At 42.7% G+C, this 20,281-nt stretch overlaps 3 protein-coding genes across 3 annotated transcripts; all 3 read left to right on the forward strand.

The window, feature by feature from the left end:
- The first annotated feature begins 312 nt into the window (after positions 1-312).
- Positions 313-2,601, forward strand: LOC135537819 (major histocompatibility complex class I-related gene protein-like). Its single transcript, XM_064963835.1, has 2 exons — positions 313-353; positions 442-2,601. Exon 2 carries the CDS (start codon positions 733-735, stop codon positions 1,819-1,821), a length of 1,089 nt encoding a protein of 362 aa, XP_064819907.1. The 5' UTR covers positions 313-353; positions 442-732; the 3' UTR covers positions 1,822-2,601.
- Positions 2,602-3,540: 939 nt separating this feature from the next.
- LOC135537820 (major histocompatibility complex class I-related gene protein-like) lies at positions 3,541-5,352 on the forward strand. The gene is made up of 2 exons (XM_064963836.1): positions 3,541-3,687; positions 3,785-5,352. Exons 1-2 carry the CDS (start codon positions 3,630-3,632, stop codon positions 4,804-4,806), a joined length of 1,080 nt encoding a protein of 359 aa, XP_064819908.1. The 5' UTR covers positions 3,541-3,629; the 3' UTR covers positions 4,807-5,352.
- Positions 5,353-17,017: 11,665 nt separating this feature from the next.
- LOC135537814 (major histocompatibility complex class I-related gene protein-like) lies at positions 17,018-19,389 on the forward strand. Its single transcript, XM_064963830.1, has 2 exons — positions 17,018-17,316; positions 17,685-19,389. The coding sequence occupies exons 1-2, from the start codon at positions 17,259-17,261 to the stop codon at positions 18,704-18,706; spliced, it is 1,080 nt and encodes a 359-aa protein (XP_064819902.1). The 5' UTR covers positions 17,018-17,258; the 3' UTR covers positions 18,707-19,389.
- The last annotated feature ends 892 nt before the right edge of the window (positions 19,390-20,281 follow it).

Below are 20,281 nucleotides of genomic sequence, written 5' to 3' on the forward strand. Positions count from 1 at the left end.
CCCCCAAGGGCATAAGGCGGGATTCCCCCAGGGTCAGTGGGACAAGGTGCGGGGATTCCCCAAGGGGCATCGAGGTCAGTGGACAAGGTGGATTCCCCCAAGGGCATGGCGAGGTCAGTGGACAAGGTGCGGGGATTCCCCCAAGGGCATAAGGCGAGGGTCAGTGGACAAGGTGCGGGATTCCCCCAAGGGCATAAGGCGAGGGTCAGTGGACAAGGTGCGGGGATTCCCCCAAGGGCATAAGGCGAGGGTCAGTGGACAAGGTGCGGGATTCCCCCAAGGGCATAAGGCGAGGGTCAGTGGACAAGGTGTGGGATTCCCCCAAGGGCATAAGGCGAGGGTCAGTGGACAAGGTGTGGGGATTCCCCAAGGGCAAGGGCGAGGGTCAGTGGACAAGGTGCGGGGATTCCCCCAGGGCATAAGGCAGGGTCAGTGGACAAGGGTGTCTTTGATGAGTTTGAAACGCAGCTCTAGTCAGTTGCACAACTGAATGCAGTCAACTGAAATGTGAGAATATGCCCCAGTAGACAGCCAGTGAAAATGCACTCCAACAACAGCTGCGGATCCCAACCTTTGGAATGAACGTTTGAGTTCCTCCCTTCTAAACTCCCCTGTGGTATTGTGCTCCATACGTCATCAACTAGTTTAATTTAAAAAGACCACCAGTGGGGCTTTTATTTTCTTAATGGAAAATTACCATCTCGTTTTTCTTTCTCAACGAGACGCTAATCTATGTTTCCATTTTATCTTATAAAATGTAAAATGTCCACAATTGTGTATAATTTCACTTCTCTCCCAGGTTCAGGATCACATTCTCTGTGGGCACTTGCAACCTACATCACCGGAGAGACGCCTTTCCCTGAGTTTACGGTTGTGTTAATGTTGGACGATGTTCAAGTGACTTACTATGACTCCAATAACAAACAGTCTGTCTACAGGGGACAACATATCACAGACGAAAACAAGGACGATGAAGCTCAGGACGGAGCTTATGTATTTGGAGTAATATACCAGAGCATGAAAGACAGATCATTTGAACTAAAGCACCACTTTAATCTCACGGAAGGTGTTCAAGTTCAGCAAAAATTAACGGGCTGTGAGATGTTGGACAATGGAGAACCAGCCTTGGTCATGTTTAAGGATGCGTTCAATGCCATTTATACAGATCGAACATTATATTACAACATGACACATTTTACGTACGATGCTGGGAGAATACTACTAGGATGGGATGGGATGAGGCAAGCATATGAAAGAACACTTTATGAGAATGTTTACCTTCCTGTTTGTATAAAATCACTGAAGACAATCCTGAAGAGAGAGAAGAACGTTGTGATGCGTAAAGTTCCTCCCAGACTCAGGTTGATAAAGAAAGAGGTTTCTGGAGGGTTCCAGGTGAGCTGCTTGGCGTTTGGTTTCTACCCCCGCCACATCAACATGACCCTGCTGAGAGACGGCCAGCCAGTGGCAGAACAGGAGCTGACAGGGGGGGAGGTGCTGCCTAGTGGAGACGGGACCTACCAGCTGAGGAAGAGTCTGGAGGTCAGTACTGAGGAGCTAAAGAAGAGACACAACTACACCTGTACTGCCTCTCACCTCAGTCTGGACAACAAGCTGGATGTCAGTTGGGAGTCTGGGGCAGAGAGAGTTCACCTATCTACCCTCTCAGTTCTACTGGTGATGCTGCTGGTTGTTATTCTATTGGGCATTTTCATTTGTGTCAAAAGGAGGTGGAGTAACACTGCCTCACAGTCTAAACTGGTCAACGTTGATGCAACAGTGTCAGAGGAAATTATCCTGTCTTCAGATTCTGAGATTTAATAAAATGTTGGGACAGAACTTTTCAGAAAAATTCAGCTAAATCCACAAAATAGGACGACCCACACTATTATCATTTGTATTATTATTGCAGTATTACAGATGTAGGATCTTAATTTGAGCCAGTACGCGACAGCAGGAAAACAACACTGCAGCAACAGGAAAAATCCTACATGCTTTACATTTCCTGCAACAGCTTCCCCTCAACAAAGGACTGTAAAGGATCAGTTTGGGGAGACTGTTGACAATAACCAACATCTGGGCGTTAGTCCAGATCTGCATTTATATATTTTATAGGCTGGTTTGGCATCCTGAGCATTAACAATTGTAATCTGGTAGTTATTTATGTTATGTAATCTGTCATTTATAATCATGACTATTCATTAATTTCAGAATGTACTCAAAATCTGTGCTGTATCAGCTGATATCCAGTATCTTACCCAGAAGGAGATCATGTGATCATGTGTATGAGGTCTGTTTGTTATTGTAATGTCTTTACAGTGTCTGTGTTGTATTGTATGTAGTGTATGTTACCCCCAGGCTGTACAGTAATACCTTTATTACAGACAATGAAATATAGACACATTTATTACTGCATTGATTCATGTTAACTACAACATTAATTAATTTATTCTCTGTGGAACTAGTTTATCCCTGTGGAAGGAAGAAATCTGACACTCTATTTCACTCCAGTTTAAGACTGGCATGAGTATTAAACTAAGGTGAATGTTGTATGCATTATAAACAATTAAACCGTTTTACGATAGGAATCCTTTATTGGGAAATTAATCTGTTGGATCATGTTCAGGGCCATGAAAAGTCATTTTCTATTTTACAATATGCACACCGCTCGTTCTAAACATCATTTTTTTAGTGCTAATTTACCCAGTCAAATATTCAGGCCTACATTTCCACTCCAAGGCTGGACCCCAACATAAAACATAGCTTTTGAATATAAGGTCTGTTTTAATTAACTGTTATTTTGTATTGGACACCCAATGATACATCAAAAGGCTGCAAATCCAACGTCTCCATTCCACATTTTGAAATAAGTATCCTTCCATGTTACCTGCTTCCTAATGAGACCAGCTAGGTCTGATGCACATCACAATACTGTGTTAGCCCTCTGAGCTAAAGCCTAGGACCACTGGCCATATTAGATTCCCTAAACCTGCTTTGTGCATTTTTCCATGTAAAAGCCATAAACATCTTTATCTAACCTACATTCTATTAATTATGTAAAGGGCAGGTGCTCAGAGGATATGTTCCAAATGGCACCCTATTCCCTACATGGTTCACTATGGGCCCTGGTCAAAAGAAGTGCACTATATAGACAATAGGGTTCCATTTGGGATGCATATTTATCTTTGGCTTTAGTAATTCCAGTGACATACACTTTTTTCCTATAATCTCGCAAATCTCCATTTTGGACAAGACTGACTTTATGACCAAAGTTATCCTATTTACACTTTGTAGTCAATGTTGACACTAGAATACATGTTTCTGACTCATATCGATGCCACACAGGACATTTTCTAAACGAGAAGTGATATTTCAGGGGCAGTCGTGCTTTAATAAAAGGGAGCATAGAAATATCAGAAATAGAACATATATACCGCTTCTCAGACTTGCTTTCATTGAGAATGACAGATCTATAACGTACATTTCTACGTGAATTTGGTATTGTCTCCCAAAAAGCTACATAACCAACTGTGTAGCACATTGTTATTCATAGCTAAAAGAAAGGGGAAGTATGTCAGACACACTTGAGAGCTTAGAAACTTGCTACGCGAGGCTACATTTTCTAAATCATGGGCAAACTGTCTGTCTTTTTGTTTGCTCTTTCCTTTTGCACCATTGTCAACTCAGGTAATATGGACTATTTACTCTTGCCTCAATTAATGATTGTTTTATGTTATAAAATATAAAATGTTCATAACTCATTTTAATATAACTGCTCTTCCAGGTTCAGGATCACATTCTCTGTGGGCACTTGCAACATACATCATCGGAGAGACGCCTTTCCCTGAGTTTACGGTTGTGGGGATGTTGGATGATGTTCAAGTGACTTACTATGACTCCAACATGAAACACTTCATCTACAGGGGTCATAACACCTCAGACAAAATACATGATGACGAAGCTAAGAACGCAGATTTTGTATTTGGAGTTATGTACCACCACATGAAGGAGAGATACTTTCACCTAAAGCACCACTTGAATCTCACGGAAGGTGTTCAAGTTCAGCAAAGAATGGCTGGCTGTGAGATGTTGGACAATGGTAAACCAGCCCTGATCATGACAAAGAACACTTTCAATGCAGTTTTTGTAGATCATGCAATATATTACAACATGACACATTTTACATATGATGCTGGTAAACTACTTCAAGGATGGGATGGGATGAGGCAATTACAGGAAAAAATTCTTTATGAGAACGTTTTACTTACCCTTTGCATCAGAACACTGAAGACACTCCTGTCTCGAGAGAAGAACGCTGTGATGCGTAAAGTTCCTCCCAGACTCAGGTTGATAAAGAAAGAGGTTTCTGGAGGGGTTCAGGTGAGCTGCCTGGCGTTTGGTTTCTACCCCCGCCACATCAACATGACCCTGCTGAGAGACGGCCAGCCAGTGGCAGAACAGGAGCTGACAGGGGGGGAGGTGCTGCCTAGTGGAGATGGGACCTACCAGCTGAGGAAGAGTCTGGAGGTCAGTACTGAGGAGCTAAAGAAGAGACACAACTACACCTGTACTGCCTCTCACCTCAGTCTGGACAACAAGCTGGATGTCAGTTGGGAGTCTGGGGCAGAGAGAGTTCACCTATCCACCCTCTCAGTTCTACTGGTGATGCTGCTGGTTGTTATTCTATTGGGCATTTTCATTTGTGTCAAAAGGAGGTGGAGTAACACTGCCTCCCAGTCTAAACTTGCCAACGTTGATGCAACAGTGTCAGAGGAAATGAACCTTTCTTCAGATTCTGAGACCTGATACATTTTTGGGACACTGATGCACCTTTGTCGATTCAGCTCAAATCACAATAATGGGAATTGATGGGAAATGTTGTAAATATATCACTAGCCACTTTAAACAATGCTACCTTATATAATGTTACTTACCCTACATTATTCATCTCATATGCATACCCATATACTGTACTCTATATCATCGACTGCATCCTTATGTAATACATGTATCACTTGCCACTTTAACTATGCCACTTTGTTTACATACTCATCTCACATGTATATACTGTACTCGATACCATCTACTGTATCTTGCCTATGCTGCTCTGTACCATCACTCATTCATATATCCTTATGTACATATTCTTTATCCCCTTACACTGTGTATAAGACAGTAGATTAGGAATTGTTAGTTAGATTACTTGTTGGTTATTACTGCATTGTCGGAACTAGAAGCACAAGCATTTCGCTACACTCGCATTAACATCTGCTAACCATGTGTATGTGACAAATACAATTTGATTTGATTTGCTGCAATAAAAGTATGACTGCCAGAGCACCTATCAGAGCAGACACAAAATGTGTGAATGATTCTGTTATTGTCAGTCAATCTTCCCTTCCTCTCAATAAAGGAGTGTAAAGGATCAGTTTGGGGAGATGTAACCAACATCTGGGCATTATTCCAGAGCTGTCATTTCCAATCATGACTATTCATTCATTTCAGAATGTTCTCTATATCTGTGCTGTATCAGCTGATATCCAGTATCTTACCCAGAAGGAGAATCATGTTATTATTGGAATGTCTTTACAGTGTCTCTGTTTTATATTGTATGTAGTGTATGTTCATCATTACTGCACAATAATACATTTATTGCAGACAGTAAAATGTAGCCTAATCGATGAATGGATTGATTCATGCCTACATTTCCACTTCAAGGCTGGACCACAACAATAAACATATGATTTTGAATATAAGATCAAGTTCAACTATTATTTTATGATGAACACAGAATGGTATATCAAAAGGCTGATAATCCAACGTCTCCATCACACATTTTAAATTAGTATCCTTCCATGTTACCTGCTTCCTAATGAACCCAGCTAGGTTTGAAACTAGGTTTCCTGCACACCACGATACTGTGTAGACCTCTGAGCCAAATCCCACAACCCCTGACAACATTCCTAAACTTGCTGCAATTTTAGATATAAAAGAAACATCTACATCTTATCTACATTTCATTACTGACATAAAGGGCATGTGCACAATGTTTGTGATCCAAATGGCACCCTATACCCTATGTAGTGCATTATGGGCTCTGGTTAAAAGTAATGCATTATGTAGGGAATAGGGTGCCATTTGGGACATATCCGTATTTACTGTGTAACGGCTTTCTTCCGCTGAAGGAGAGGAGGACCAAAATTCAGCGTGGTTAGTGTTCAACATCTTTAACATAGACGATCAACGAGAACACTACAAAATACAAAACAATAAATGTGAAAACCGAAACAGTCCTATCTGGTGCAATGATACAAAGACAGAAGACAATCACCCACAAAATACCCACAGAATATGGCTGCCTAAATATGGTTCCCAATCAGAGACAAAGCTAGACAGCTGCCTCTAATTGAGAACCAATCTAAGCAACCATAGACCTACAAACTACCTAGAAAGGAAACAGCCCCATAAACATACAAAAACCCCTAGACCAGCCAAAACACATAAATCCCCCATGTCACACCCTGACCAAACCAAAATAATATAGAAAACAACGATAACTAAGGCCAGGGCCTTCCACTGGCTTTAGTCAATTAAGTTCCCCAGGTCTGCACACTCCAATGTTTTACCATTTAAAAACCTAAAGGTAGAAAAAAAGCTTAATTGTATTTGTCTTGGAGACTGATGCCTAATAAAGAGTAAATGCCATTTGTCAATCTGAAATGAGTCAGAGTTAGTGCTTCTATCCTTTTCCAAATCAAGTATTGTTCATTGTGAAACTTGCCTGGTTGTCGTTCATACTTCCTGAAATTGCACTGGGGGCACAAAATAACCCAAAATATCCACATCTGACACACACACAGGCACACAGTCACACACACAGGCAGGTACGGGCAGACTTGGAGGTCGGAGGCCCCTAGATAGCATGTGAGAAGAAAAAGTTTAGAATTGCAGGAAATTAGCTTTAAAACTGCAACATTTTCTTTTAGCCTCATGACAAAATGTGTAGAATAGCATTATAAAACTGCAAAATGTTGTCTCTGCACCATGGCAAAATGTGTTGAAATGTAGGAAGTCAGCTGATTCCTCTCCCCCTCTATCTTTTGCCAATTATTTTGATCTCAATCCTGATACAATTCTGCTCCACATGTGACCTCAGTCTGGAAGCTCAAAAATCAGATTGGTTTTGCTCTGAAGTATTTGTACATGACCTGACATTTTATCTTTATTTAACTAGGCAAGTCAGTTAAGAACAAATTTTTATTTTCAATGACCGCCTAGGAACAATGGGTTAACTGCCTGTTCGGGGGCAGAACAACAGATCTGTACCTTGTCAGCTCAGGGATTTGAACTTGCAACCTTCCGGTTACTAGTCCAACACTCTAACCACTCGGCTACCCATGACAACCATCCCAAAAAGTTTAAGGAACAGTGACAGGAAATGAGCGTTGCATCTGTGTGCTACTACAGATACCACATCCTGAACGTGCAATCTGATATGGGTCACATGTAAAATTGAGTGTGGACAGTTAGAAAAAAAGATTAGATATTTACCAGTTAATCCAATAGCAAACAATGTAAGATACAGTACGTGTTTCAAATCGCCCTTAGAAGTGCAGAAAGTAATATGCTACAGTACTGTAAATACACTACAGTAGATTACTCAGTTTTCACATTAGGCAATGCACTTACATTACCCAACACAATTGACAGAAAATCTATAATTTCCATATATATCCAATGTGTAATCAAAGATGTGATCAGTGAAGACATCCTGTACATTCATTCATGCAAATTTAGACTTTTTAAATTGTTACGATATAATTGCAACAGAGGTGTATTGTCTGTAATCAAATGTAAGAAATTTAATTTAAAAAATTAAATGAGAATGAAAACAAAACAACATTTAGCAGGCATTCATTTGCATCGAGCCTGTCTGGCTAATTGGGCCATACATTCTCATTCACATCACAGTGAATGTGCTCATTGTTCATGCACCGTGGGAGAAACCTTTCGGCATGGTGAATCCAAGCTTGACAATGGTCTGCATTGATGTCATTGCATGCCTCGTCCATGGCCAGAAGGAGGGTGGCACACTCATGGGGATGGCGATCGTACACCTTCCACCTCCATGCTGAAAGGAGAGTATGGTGGCAGGTATAGGGTCACGAATCGGCGATGGGCCCGAAACCATGCCTGAACCACCTCTGCATGGTGGAACCTGACATGGTCCCACAGAATGACATAGGTGACCCCTTCACCTTGACAGGCCTGCTTAATTTCATTGAGAAACACAATGAGGTGTGCAGCGTTGTAGGATCCAAGTAATGGCCTGCGTCCTAACACACCATCTTCAGAGATAGGGCGCATATGGAGATGTTTCCCCCACGTTGTCCAGGCACTTGGACGGTCGCCTCTAAAAATGTATTTTGATATTGTGAAGTAGTATGTACATTAATAGTATCAGTAATACAATATAAAGTGCTGTACCTGAACATACTCTGCCCGCAGTTGTTTCACCCGGGCGTTGTTTCTCTCAAAAGGCACCAGGTAAATGTGTTTCATAGATACCTGGTGCCTCTTCAAAAGGCAGGTGATTGGATATTAGATTAGATATTAAAACAGTTACATTGAAAATATAATTTTGTTGTGTTTTGGTGATTAAACCAATGTTCTCATTACATTTCACACTAAACATATATTTTGAATAAATGGTTGTGTGGTGAGAGATGTTTACAATCCACATTAATGCACAATGAATGAAAGACTGGCGGTGTTACGTGTGTGACCAGTTTGTAGTTTTGTACTAAGAGTTGTGAAAATGTACCACATATAAGTGAAAATAGTACCAAAGCAATAAAAAGAAAAGCTGTAATTTCACAAGTCTTCTTGATTATCTGGCATTTCTAACCAGATTCTGCCTTAGCAGCTCTGTCCTTCTGAGTGTAACGAAACAGTGGATTTCCTATTCTACCAGCCACTGCCCAGAGGATGCCATTGATTAACGCTGTTGCAGAAGGCTACAGAGACTAGTCTATGGAAGGAAACTCCAAACATGGTCGTCTGCAGGACACGTCACCTGGTGATGAAGTGATTCCTTTTCTCCTCTCATGTTTGTTGTATTCACATGTTTTGAAATACATTTGCTGTGCCAACTTATTGACAAGTGCTGTGTGTTAAATAATTGAAGTGTGCTAGCAATAACACATGTCCTATTTTCCAGTGCACTGGAAATGAAGAAGATAAATGTTGATTGACAGATTTTACACACGAGGCATCTTCATGCCCAACCTGTGCAGTGTGATAAATTATTTGGCCATGTGTCAAGTGTATGTAGACAGCAGGAGTACCGTATGCCAGTTGAGCCTAAATGCTGCAATTGTGGTGGTGAACATGAGCCCGAATTCCTGAAGTGTCCTGTTAGGATGAAGGAGACAGAGGTGGTGAGAATAAGGGCTGTCAGGCATGTCTCCTGTCCTGAGGTGGTGAGAATAAGGGCTGTCCAGCATGTCTCCTGTCATGAGGTGGTGAGAATAAGGGCTGTCCAGCATGTCTCCTGTCCTGAGGGTGAGAATAAGAAGTCTCCTGTCCTGAGCTGGTGAGAATAAGGGCTGTCCAGCATGTCTCCTGTCCTGAGCTGGTGAGAATAAGGGCTGTCCAGCATGTCTCCTGTCCTGAGGTGGTGAGAATAAGGGCTGTCCAGCATGTCTCCTGTCCTGAGGTGGTGAGAATAAGGGCTGTCCAGCATGTCTAATGTCCTGAGGTGGTGAGAATAAGGGCTGTCCAGCATGTCTCCTGTCATGAGGTGGTGAGAATAAGGGCTGTCCAGCATGTCTCCTGTCCTGAGGTGGTGAGAATAAGGGCTGTCCAGCATGTCTCCTGTCATGAGGTGGTGAGAATAAGGGCTGTCCAGCATGTCTCCTATCCTGAGGTGGTGAGAATAAGGGCTGTCCAGCATGTCTCCTGTCCTGAGGTGGTGAGAATAAGGGCTGTCCAGCATGTCTCCTGTCCTGAGGTGGTGAGAATAAGGGCTGTCCAGCATGTCTCCTGTCCTGAGGTGGTGAGATGTCCCCTATAAGGTGGTGAATAAGGGCTGTCCAGCATGTCTCCTGTCCTGTCCCCTAGAGGTGGTGAATAAGGGCTGTCCAGCATGTCCCCTGTCCTGAGGCTGTCCAGCATGTCTCCTGTCCTGAGGTGGTGAGAATAAGGGCTGTCCAGCATGTCTCCTGTCCTGAGGTGGTGAGAATAAGGGCTGTCCAGCATGTCTCCTGTCCTGAGGTGGTGAGAATAAGGGCTGTCCAGCATGTCTCCTGTCCTGAGGTGGTGAGAATAAGGGCTGTCCAGCATGTCTCCTGTCCTGATAAGGGCTGTCTGTCTCCTGTCCTGAGGTGGTGAGAATAAGGGCTGTCTCCTGTCCTGAGGTGGTGAGAATAAGACATCTCCTATCCTGAGCTGGTGAGCTGGTGAGATGAGTGGAAGAAAGGAGTGAAGTTGAAGAAGTAATGGTAGTAGGAGAAGAGACACCAGAGAATGTTTCTTGTCAACAGAGGCATCCTGACATGTTGCATGTAAAGAAGGTGGACATGGTTGTGTTTGTTGCATTGATTGTCAACTCCACAGCGCAAACAGAGAGGGAATCTGAGAAAATAGCCATTCGTTGTGTGCGGCTGAAAGTGTTTTAAGAGTCAGGGAATTTACAGCAGAGGCATTACAAGGAATACTGTCGATGAATGCTACACCCTCACAGGTACCTGAGCCTGTGTAGGGATGTGATTTGAATTGTCTGAAGTGGGACGTTTTTTTGTGTGTGTTTTTTTTGTAAGATGTCTGGGTTCCCCCCCTTTCCCGCAGTGAAACATTTTGGTTTCATCACTCTGTACAGTTGGTGTCGGCAATAGACCAGTAGGTTGTAGTCTGCCATAAAACCTAAAATAAGAAGAAGAAGCACTTCTAACATTTGTTTGCGGACTGCCATAATACTGTGGAAGAAGAAGACAAAGTTATCTCACCCCCAAATATAGTAGTGAGAGCAAGTCCAGTTGCGGGTCAGAGACCGGAAGGAGGTTGAGATTGCCAGAGTTCAAGTGGGGTTGACAGAGTAGGGTATAGACGGGTGTGAGTTGACTGGGTGATTCTATGCTGAGGAGTTGAAGTGAGTAGGGTATAGACCAAGGGTGAGTGAGTTGACTGGGTGATTCCCTGTGAGTAGGGTATAGACCAAGGGTGAGTGAGTTGACTGGGTGATTCCCTGTGAGTAGGGTATAGACCAAGGGTGAGTGAGTTGACTGGGTGATTCCCTGTGAGTAGGGTATAGACCAAGGGTGAGTGAGTTGACTGGGTGATTCCCTGTGAGTAGGGTATAGAGTGAGTTGACTGGGTGATTCCCTGTGAGTAGGGTGACCAAGTGAGTTGACTGGGTGATTCCCTGTGAGTAGGGTAGGGTGAGTGAGACCAAGGTGATTCCCTGTGAGTGAGTTGACTGGGTGATTCCCTGTGAGTAGGGTATAGACCAAGGGTGGTGAGTTGATGGGTGATTCCCAGTGAGTAGAGACCAAGGGTGAGTGAGTTGACTGGGTGATTCCCTGTGAGTAGGGTATAGACCAAGGGTGAGTGAGTTGACTGGGTGATTCCCTGTGAGTAGGGTATAGACCAAGGGTGAGTGAGTTGACTGGGTGATTCCCTGTGAGTAGGGTATAGACCAAGGGTGAGTGAGTTGACTGGGTGATTCCTGAGTAAGGTTGGATTTATTGAGTTTATAACCATAGGGATCAACTGCACTGTCATGATGGAGTGGAAGTCACAGCAGATAGATGTGGTAGTTGCAGAAGCAGAGAAGTATTTGGGTGTAAGAGATATCACTGCAGTAGTTTGCGAGAAGGGGTTACATCATGTCAGGCTGATGGCCTGGTGTAGGATCGTTTAGGGCCAAAGTAGTGGGATGGGGTGGTGTTTTTTGGGGGGATAGGGTTTAGGTGCAGGGTTAGATGGTGTTGCAATTTTACCATTCCCCTTTTCCCTGTATTTTCTATTTATTTTTTGTGTCTAAAATTAACAATCTGCACTCTGCACTCTGGCGTCTCGCCTGCCTTAAAGTTACATGAAAAAGAAGAATACAGTCTTGGGTAGTGATAGAGGATGGATCTCGGTGTAACTGGACCCACACTCAGTTAATGTTCTCATCGATAAAACGTCTGATCTCAATACATTTTTCTGTTCCCATAACTAGAATATGTTACAAACACAGTGCACCAAGTTTTATGGACTTGACCCTTTGACACATTTTCCAAATATTTTGTTGTTTAGGTATAACGGCACAAGGTGAGACCCATATGCAGACACAGGAGGCAGATGGTTCGAGTCTCTGATATTTATTGAAATACAAGGGGCAGGCAATGGGCAGGTCTCGGACAAACAGAAATTCATTAACCAGGTCAGGGTTCGAAAGGTACAGTGGGGTCAGTTAGGCTTGAGGTCAAGGCAGGCTGAATGGACAGGCAGGCGGGCTCAGTGTCAGGGCAGGCAGAATGGATCAGAACCGGGAGGGCTAGAAAAACAGAGACGAGGAGAGCAGGAGCATGGAAAAAAACACACTGGTAAGCTTGACAAGACAAGATGAACTGGCAACAGACAAACAGAGAACACAGGTATAAATACACTGGGGATAATGAGGAAGATGTGCGACACCTAGAGGGGGTGGAGACAAGCACAAAGACAGGTGAAACAGATCAGGGTGTGACATTAGGAGTGCAAGGTCGAGTTGAGTTTGTGCACATGCGCAATTCACGGAGGAGGTGCAAATACATGCTATACCATGCCAATAGATTCTCGCTAGCTCGTCCTTGGTTTTGCGCACCTCCTTGCTTGTTCTACCCAGTATGCTTCATTTGCTCCCACTGTAAACGACATAGATGAACGATCGGAGGAGGAAAGATGGTAGAAGTGGATGCTGAGTTTGAATTAAGCAGCGCGTCGAGTACATTTGGTGAAGACGAATGTTCTGAATGGACTACAGTAGCTTTCTCTACCCTTAACCTTGTTCTGAACACCTCCAAAACAAAGGTCATGTGGTTTGGTAAGAAGAATACCCTTCTCCCCACAGGTGTGATTACTACCTCTGAAGGTTAAGAGCTTGAGGTAATCACCAAGTACTTGGGAGTATGGCTAGACGGTACACTGTCCTTCTCTCAGCACATATCAAATTTGCAGGCTAAAGTTAAATCTAGACTTGGTTTCCTCTATCGTAATCGCTCCTCCTTCACCCCAGCTGCCAAACTAAACCTAATTCAGATGACCATCCGACCCATGCTAAATTACGGAGACATCATTTATAGATCGGCAAGTAAAGGTGCTCTCGAGCGGCTAGATGTTCTTTACCATCCGGCCATCAGATTTGCCACCAATGCTCATTATAGGACACATCACTGCACTCTATACTCCTCTGTAAATTGGTCATCTCTGTAAATCCGTCGCAAAACCCACTGGTTGATGCTTATTTATAAAACCCTCTTAGGCCTCACTCCCCCCTATCTGAGATATCTACTGCAGCCCTCATCCTCCACATACAACACCCGTTCTGCCAGTCACATTCTGTTTAAGGTCCCGAAAGCACACACATCCCCGGGTCGCTCGTCTTTTCAGTTCGCTGCAGCTATCGACTGGAACGAGCTGCAACAAACACTCAAACTGGACAGTTTTATCTCAATCTCTTCATTCAAAGACTCAATCATGGACACTCTTACTGACAGTTGTGGCTACTTTGAGTGATATATTGTTGTCTCTACCTTCTTGCCCTTTGTGCTGTTGTCTGTGCCCAATAATGTTTGGTTCAGGTTGAATACCTGAACACAATTCCTGGTGTGGTTGGTGCCTGGCGTCTGACCCAATGGGTGAATGGAGAAAAAGAGAAAAGTCTATCGGTACTGTTGTTGTTGATAAACAGCACATCCCTTCCCATGTGAAGCTTGGTTATGTAAGATACACCGTAAGAGCTTTCGTCCCCAAACCACTGCAGTGTGAAAACTTTAAAGGATTTTGCCGTGTTTCAAGTGTGTGCAGATGAACAGAGTATATAGAAGAACATTGTGTAGAAGGACGACAGTGTTGCTATTGTGGTGGGGATCATGATCCTGAGTTCCTGGAGTGCCCTGTAAGGGTGAAGGAGGTTAGGGTGGCAAAAGTTAGCAGTCAATCGAATATCCTATGTGGAGACGATCAAATCAAATCAAACTTTGTCACATGCGCTGAATACAACAGGTGTAGACCTTACCGTGAAATGCTTACTTGCAAGCCCTTAACAAACAATGCAGTTCAATAAAGAGTAAAGAAACATTTCTCAAAATGAACTGATATAAAAAATAATAAAAAGTAGCACAGTAAAATAGCAAAAACAAGGCTATATACAGGTGGTAACGGTACAGAGTCAATGTGCAGGGTACAGGTTAGTTGAGGTAATTTGTACATCTGTATAGGGGTGGATTAATTGTTCAGCAGTCTTATTGTTTTGGGGTAGAAGCTGTTAAGGAGCCTTTTGGTCCTAGACCTGCAGCTCTGGTACAGCTTGTCATGCGGTAGCAGAGAGAACAATCTATGATTTGAGTGACTGGGAGTCTTTGACAATTTTTTGGGCCTTCCACTGACACCCCCTAGTATATACAGTTGAAGTTGGACATTTACATATACCTTAGCCAAATACATTTAAACTCAGTTTTTCACAATTCTTGACATTTAATCCCAGTAAAAATTCCCTGTCTTAAGTCAGTTAGGATCACCACTTTATTTTAAGAATGTAAAATGTCAGAATAATATTAGAGAGAATATTTTTTTTCAGCTTTTATTTCTTTCATCATATTCCCAGTGGGTCATACACTCAATTAGTATTTGGTAGCATCTCCCTGACAGAGCAGGTGTAACTGAGTCAGGTTAGTAGGCCTCCTTGCTCGCACACGCTTTTTCAGTTCTGCCTACAAATGTTCTATAGGATTAAGTTCAGGGCATTGTGATGGCCACTCCAATGCCTTGACTTTGTTGTCCTTAAGCCATTTTGCCACAACTGTGGAAATATGCTTGGGGTCAATGTCTATCTGTAAGACCCATTTGCGACAAAGCGTTAACTTCCTGACTGATGTCTTGAGATGTTGCTTCAATATATCCACATAATTTTCCTACCTCATGATGCCATCTATTTTGTGAAGTGCACCAGTCTCTCCTGCAGCAAAGCACCCTCACAACATGATGCTGCCACCCCCTGTGCTTCACAGATGGGATGGTGTTCTTCAGCTTGCAAGCCTCCCCCTATTTCCTCCAAACATAACGATGGTCATTATGGCTAAACAATTCTATTTTTTGTTTCATCAGACCAGAGGACATTTCTCCAAAAAGTACGATCTTTGTCCCCATGTGCAGTTGCAAACCGTAGTCTGGCTTTTTATAGTTGGTTTTGCAGCAGTGACTCCAAAAATGTCAGGAATTGTGAAAAACTGAGTTTAAATGTAATTGGCTAAGGTGTATGTAAACTTCAGACTTCAACTGAAGATACTTTTGTACCTGTTTCCTCCAGCATGTTCACAAGGTCCTTTGCTGTTGTTCTGGGATTGATTTGCACTTTTCACACCAAAGTACGTTCATCTCTAGGAGACAGAACACATCTCCTTCCTGAGCGGTATGACGGCTGTGTGGTCACATGTTGTTTATACTTGCGTACTGTTGCTTATACAGATGAACGTGGTACCTTGAGGCGTTTGGAAATTGCTCCCAAGGATGAACCAGGCGTGTGGAGGTCTACAATTTTTTTCTGAGGTCTTGGCTGATTTCTTTAGATTTCCCCATGATGTCAAGCAAAGAGGCACTGAGTTTGAAAGTAGGCCTTGAAATTCATCTACAGGTACACCTCCAATTGACTCAAATGATGTCAATTAGTCGATCAGAAGCTTCTAAAGCCATGAAATCATTTTCTGGAATTTTCCAAGCTGTTTAAAGGCACAGTCAACTTAGTGTATGTAAACTTCTGATTTCAACTGTAAGTCCTGAATGATGTACTGGGCCGTACACACGACCCTCTGTAGTGGCTTACGGTGAAATGCCGAGCAGTTCCATACCAGGCGGCGATGCAGCCGGTCAGGATGCTCTGTATAACTTTGTGTTCAGCTGTAGAACTTTTTGAGTATCTGGGGACCCATGACAAATTCTTTCAGTCTCCTGAGGGGGAAAAGGTGTTTTCGTGCCCTCTTCACAACTGTCTTAGTGTGTTTGGTCCATGATAGTTAATTGGCGATGTGGACACTAAGGAACTTGAAACTCTCGACCCTCTCCACTAGAGCCCCGTTGATGTTAATGGGGGCCTGTTCGGCCCGCCATTTCCGTAGTCCATTGAGGGAGTCACATTGAGGGAGAGGTTGTTGTTCTGGCACCACACTGCCAGGTCTCTGACCTCCTCCCTATAGGCTGTCTCATTGTCATCGGTGATCAGGCCTACCACTGTTGTGTCGTCAAAAAACTTATTGATGGTGTTGGAGTCGTTTTTGGCCACGCAGTTGTGAGTGAACAGGGAGTACAGGAGGGGACTAAGACAAGGGATGCTAGTGAAGATGTGGTAGTGGATACAATACAGCCTGTAGTAAATGTTTGCTACCATACAAAAGATACCCTGTGTGTTAAAAAGGTGGATTTTGTTGCGTCCATTGCCACAGTTATAAACTGTACAGCACAAGTCTCAAAGAAGTTGAAGAAACTGGACATTATTGTGGCTGCGGCAGAAAAGTGTTTGGGACTCAATGATTCTGGATTCTTGAAGATTCTCAAGGATCTGTAGACTTACAAGGATCTGTAGACTTACAAGGGTCTGTAGACTTACAAGGGCACCAGAATACCCAACCTCCCAGGTTCCCCTTGAGCCTGTGTAGGGATCAGATTTTGTTCAATTTACTTATTTATTTGAACAGTTTTTGGGAAGTGTTTTGTTAGTTCAGTTTTTTGGGTGATTCCTGTTTCCATCCTGTATAGTAGGTGGTGGAATGCACATTCAATTGTGATCATCAATATACCATAGAAGAAGACACAAATGAACTATTTTGGGTTAGTTATAAATACCTTTGACTACAAGCATGCAAGCTCTATACAAAAAAAGTATTTCAGACTCACTTCTTGCTACGCAGTTGACTAAGTGAAAGAGAAATTATGACAGACACTTCTTGCTACGCAGTTTAAGTTGAAGGGAAAGTCTGTCAGACTCACTTCTTACTACACAAGGCTATATTATCAAAATCATGGGCAAACTGTCTGTCTTTCTGTTTGTTCTGTCGTTTTACACCATTGTCAACGCAGGTAAGGGTTTAACTTTCTACCTCATTTAATGATTTATTATGTCATTAAATGTGAAATGTACCTGTTGTCAGGGTTGCGAGTAGCCTACAGGCTATACTGATATCACGTATTATTGATATCTAGGCTACATGGCGCACTGATGATGTGAATCACACTGCTGCTCTCTAATTTATTTGCGCCTTACGAATTGTGAAGGAAAAGGGCATGTCTAGTTAGTTGCACAACTGAATGCATTCAGCTGAAATGTGTTTTCCGCATTCCCGATTTGTGAACAGCCATCCACAAGAACTGCACCTCTCTGATTCAGAAGGATGATCTATATTTCCATATTATGTTATAAAATGTGTATAATATCACTCCTCTCCCAGGTCCAGGATCACATTCTCTGTGGGCACTTGCAACATATATCAACGGAGAGACGCCTTTCCCTGAGTTTACGGTTGTGGTGATGCTGGATGATGTTCAAGTGACTTATTATGACTCCAACGATAAACAGTCTGTCTACAGGGGACAACATATCACAGACAAAACTGAGGATGATGACACTCAGGATGAAGCTTATATATTTGGAGATATATACCAAAGCATGAAAGACAGATCAGTTGAACTAAAGCACCACTTTAATCTCACGGAAGGTGTTCAAGTTCAGCAAAGATTGACTGGCTGTGAGATGTTGGACAATGATAAACCGGCCTTGGCCATGTTTAAGAACATTTTCAATGGCATTTCTGAAGATTATGCTTTGTATTACAACACGACACATTTTACATACGATGCTGGTAAACTACTTCTAGGATGGGATGGGATAATGCAAACAATAATGAAGACAAAATTTGAGAATTTTTACCTTCCCATTTGCATCAAAAACCTGAAGAGATTCCTGAAGAGAGAGAAGAACGTTGTGATGCGTAAAGTTCCTCCCAGACTCAGGTTGATAAAGAAAGAGGTTTCTGGAGGGTTCCAGGTGAGCTGTCTGGCGTTTGGTTTCTACCCCCGCCACATCAACATGACCCTGCTGAGAGACGGCCAGCCAGTGGCAGAACAGGAGCTGACAGGGGGGGAGGTGCTGCCTAGTGGAGATGGGAACTACCAGCTGAGGAAGAGTCTGGAGGTCAGTACTGAGGAGCTAAAGAAGAGACACAACTACACCTGTACTGCCTCTCACCTCAGTCTGGACAACAAGCTGGATGTCAGTTGGGAGTCTGGGGCAGAGAGAGTTCACCTATCTACCCTCTCAGTTCTACTGGTGATGCTGCTGGTTGTTATTCTATTGGGCATTTTCATTTGTGTCAAAAGGAGGTGGAGTAACACTGCCTCACAGTCTAAACTGGTCAACGTTGATGCAACAGTGTCAGACAAAACAAACCTTTCTTCAGATTCCGAGACCTGATACATTTTTGGGACACTGATGCACCTTTGTCAATTCAGCTCAAATCACAATGAAAATATGACTGCCAGAGCACCTATCAGAGCAGACACAAAATGTGTGAAAGATTCTGTTATGGTCGGTCAATCCGCCCTTCCCCTCAACAAAGGACTGTAAAGGATCAGGTTGTGGAGACTGTTGGCAATAACCAACATCTGGGCATTAGTCCAGATCTACATTTATATATTTTATAGGCTGGTTTGGCATCCTGAGCATTAACAAAGGTAATCTGGTAGTTATATGTGTTAAGTAATGTGTCATTTCTAATCATGACTATTCATTAATTTCACAATTGGCCCAGCGTCGTCCAGGTTGGGCCGGTGTAGGCCGCCATTGTAAATAAGAATTTGTTAACTGACTTGCCTAGTTAAATAAAATAAAATATATATATATATATCTGTGCTGTATCAGCTGATATCCAGTATCTTACCCAGAAGGAGATCATGTGATCATGTGTATGAGGTCTGTTTGTTATTGTAATGTCTTTACAGTGTCTGTGTTGTATTGTATGTAGTGTATGTTACCCCCAGGCTGTACAGTAATACCTTTATTACAGACAATGAAATATAGACACATTTATTACTGCATTGATTCATGTTAACTACAACATTAATTAATGTAATAAAGCAATGTCAAATACACCATAACTTCTCTGTGGAACTAGTTTATCCCTGTGGAAGGAAGACATCTGACACTCTATTTCACTCCAGTTTAAGACTGGCTGAGTATTAAACTAAGGTGAATGTAGTTCTGACTACAATTAAACAGTTTTATGATAGAACACCTTTAGTAGAGAATGAATCTGTTGGATTGTAGTCAGGGCCATGAAAAGTCATTTTCTATTTTACAATATGCACACTGCTTTTTTAGTGCTACTTTCCCCCAGTCAAATATTCAGGCCAACATTTCCACTCCAAGGACGGACCACAACATAAAACAACTACCTGCCCTCCAGGACACCTACACCACCCGATGTTACAGGAAGGCCATAAAGATCATCAAGGACATCTACCACCCGAGCCACTGCCTGTTCACCCCGCTATCATCCAGAAGGCGAGGTCAGTACAGGTGCATCAAAGCTGGGACCGAGAGACTGAAAAACAGCTTCTATCTCAAGGCCATCAGACTGTTAAACAGCCACCACTAACATTGAGTGGCTGCTGCCAACACACTGACACTGACTCAACTCCAGCCACTTTAATAATGGGAATTGATGGGAAATTATGTAAATATATCACTAGCCACTTTAAACAATGCTACCTTATATAATGTTACTTACCCTACATTATTCATCTCATATGCATACGTATATACTGTACTCTATATCATCGACTGCATCCTTATGTAATACATGTATCACTAGCCACTTTAACTATGCCACTTTGTTTACATACTCATCTCATATGTATATACTGTACTAGATACCATCTACTGTATCTTGCCTATGCTGCTCTGTACCATCACTCATTCATATATCCTTATGTACATATTCTTTATCCCCTTACACTGTGTATAAGACAGTAGATTAGGAATTGTTAG

Source organism: Oncorhynchus masou, unplaced genomic scaffold, assembly GCF_036934945.1.
Source record: "Oncorhynchus masou masou isolate Uvic2021 unplaced genomic scaffold, UVic_Omas_1.1 unplaced_scaffold_845, whole genome shotgun sequence".
Lineage (NCBI taxonomy): Eukaryota > Metazoa > Chordata > Actinopteri > Salmoniformes > Salmonidae > Oncorhynchus > Oncorhynchus masou.

Bases quoted from the DNA above. Each gene is read 5' to 3' on its own strand.
- LOC135537819 (XM_064963835.1), top strand. From the start codon at position 733: ATGTTTCCATTTTATCTTATAAAATGTAAAATGTCCACAATTGTGTAT.
- LOC135537820 (XM_064963836.1), top strand. From the start codon at position 3,630: ATGGGCAAACTGTCTGTCTTTTTGTTTGCTCTTTCCTTTTGCACCATT. The intron at 3,688-3,784 runs GTAATATGGACT...CTGCTCTTCCAG, and splicing joins TTGCACCATTGTCAACTCAG to GTTCAGGATCACATTCTCTG.
- LOC135537814 (XM_064963830.1), top strand. From the start codon at position 17,259: ATGGGCAAACTGTCTGTCTTTCTGTTTGTTCTGTCGTTTTACACCATT. The intron at 17,317-17,684 runs GTAAGGGTTTAA...CTCCTCTCCCAG, and splicing joins TTACACCATTGTCAACGCAG to GTCCAGGATCACATTCTCTG.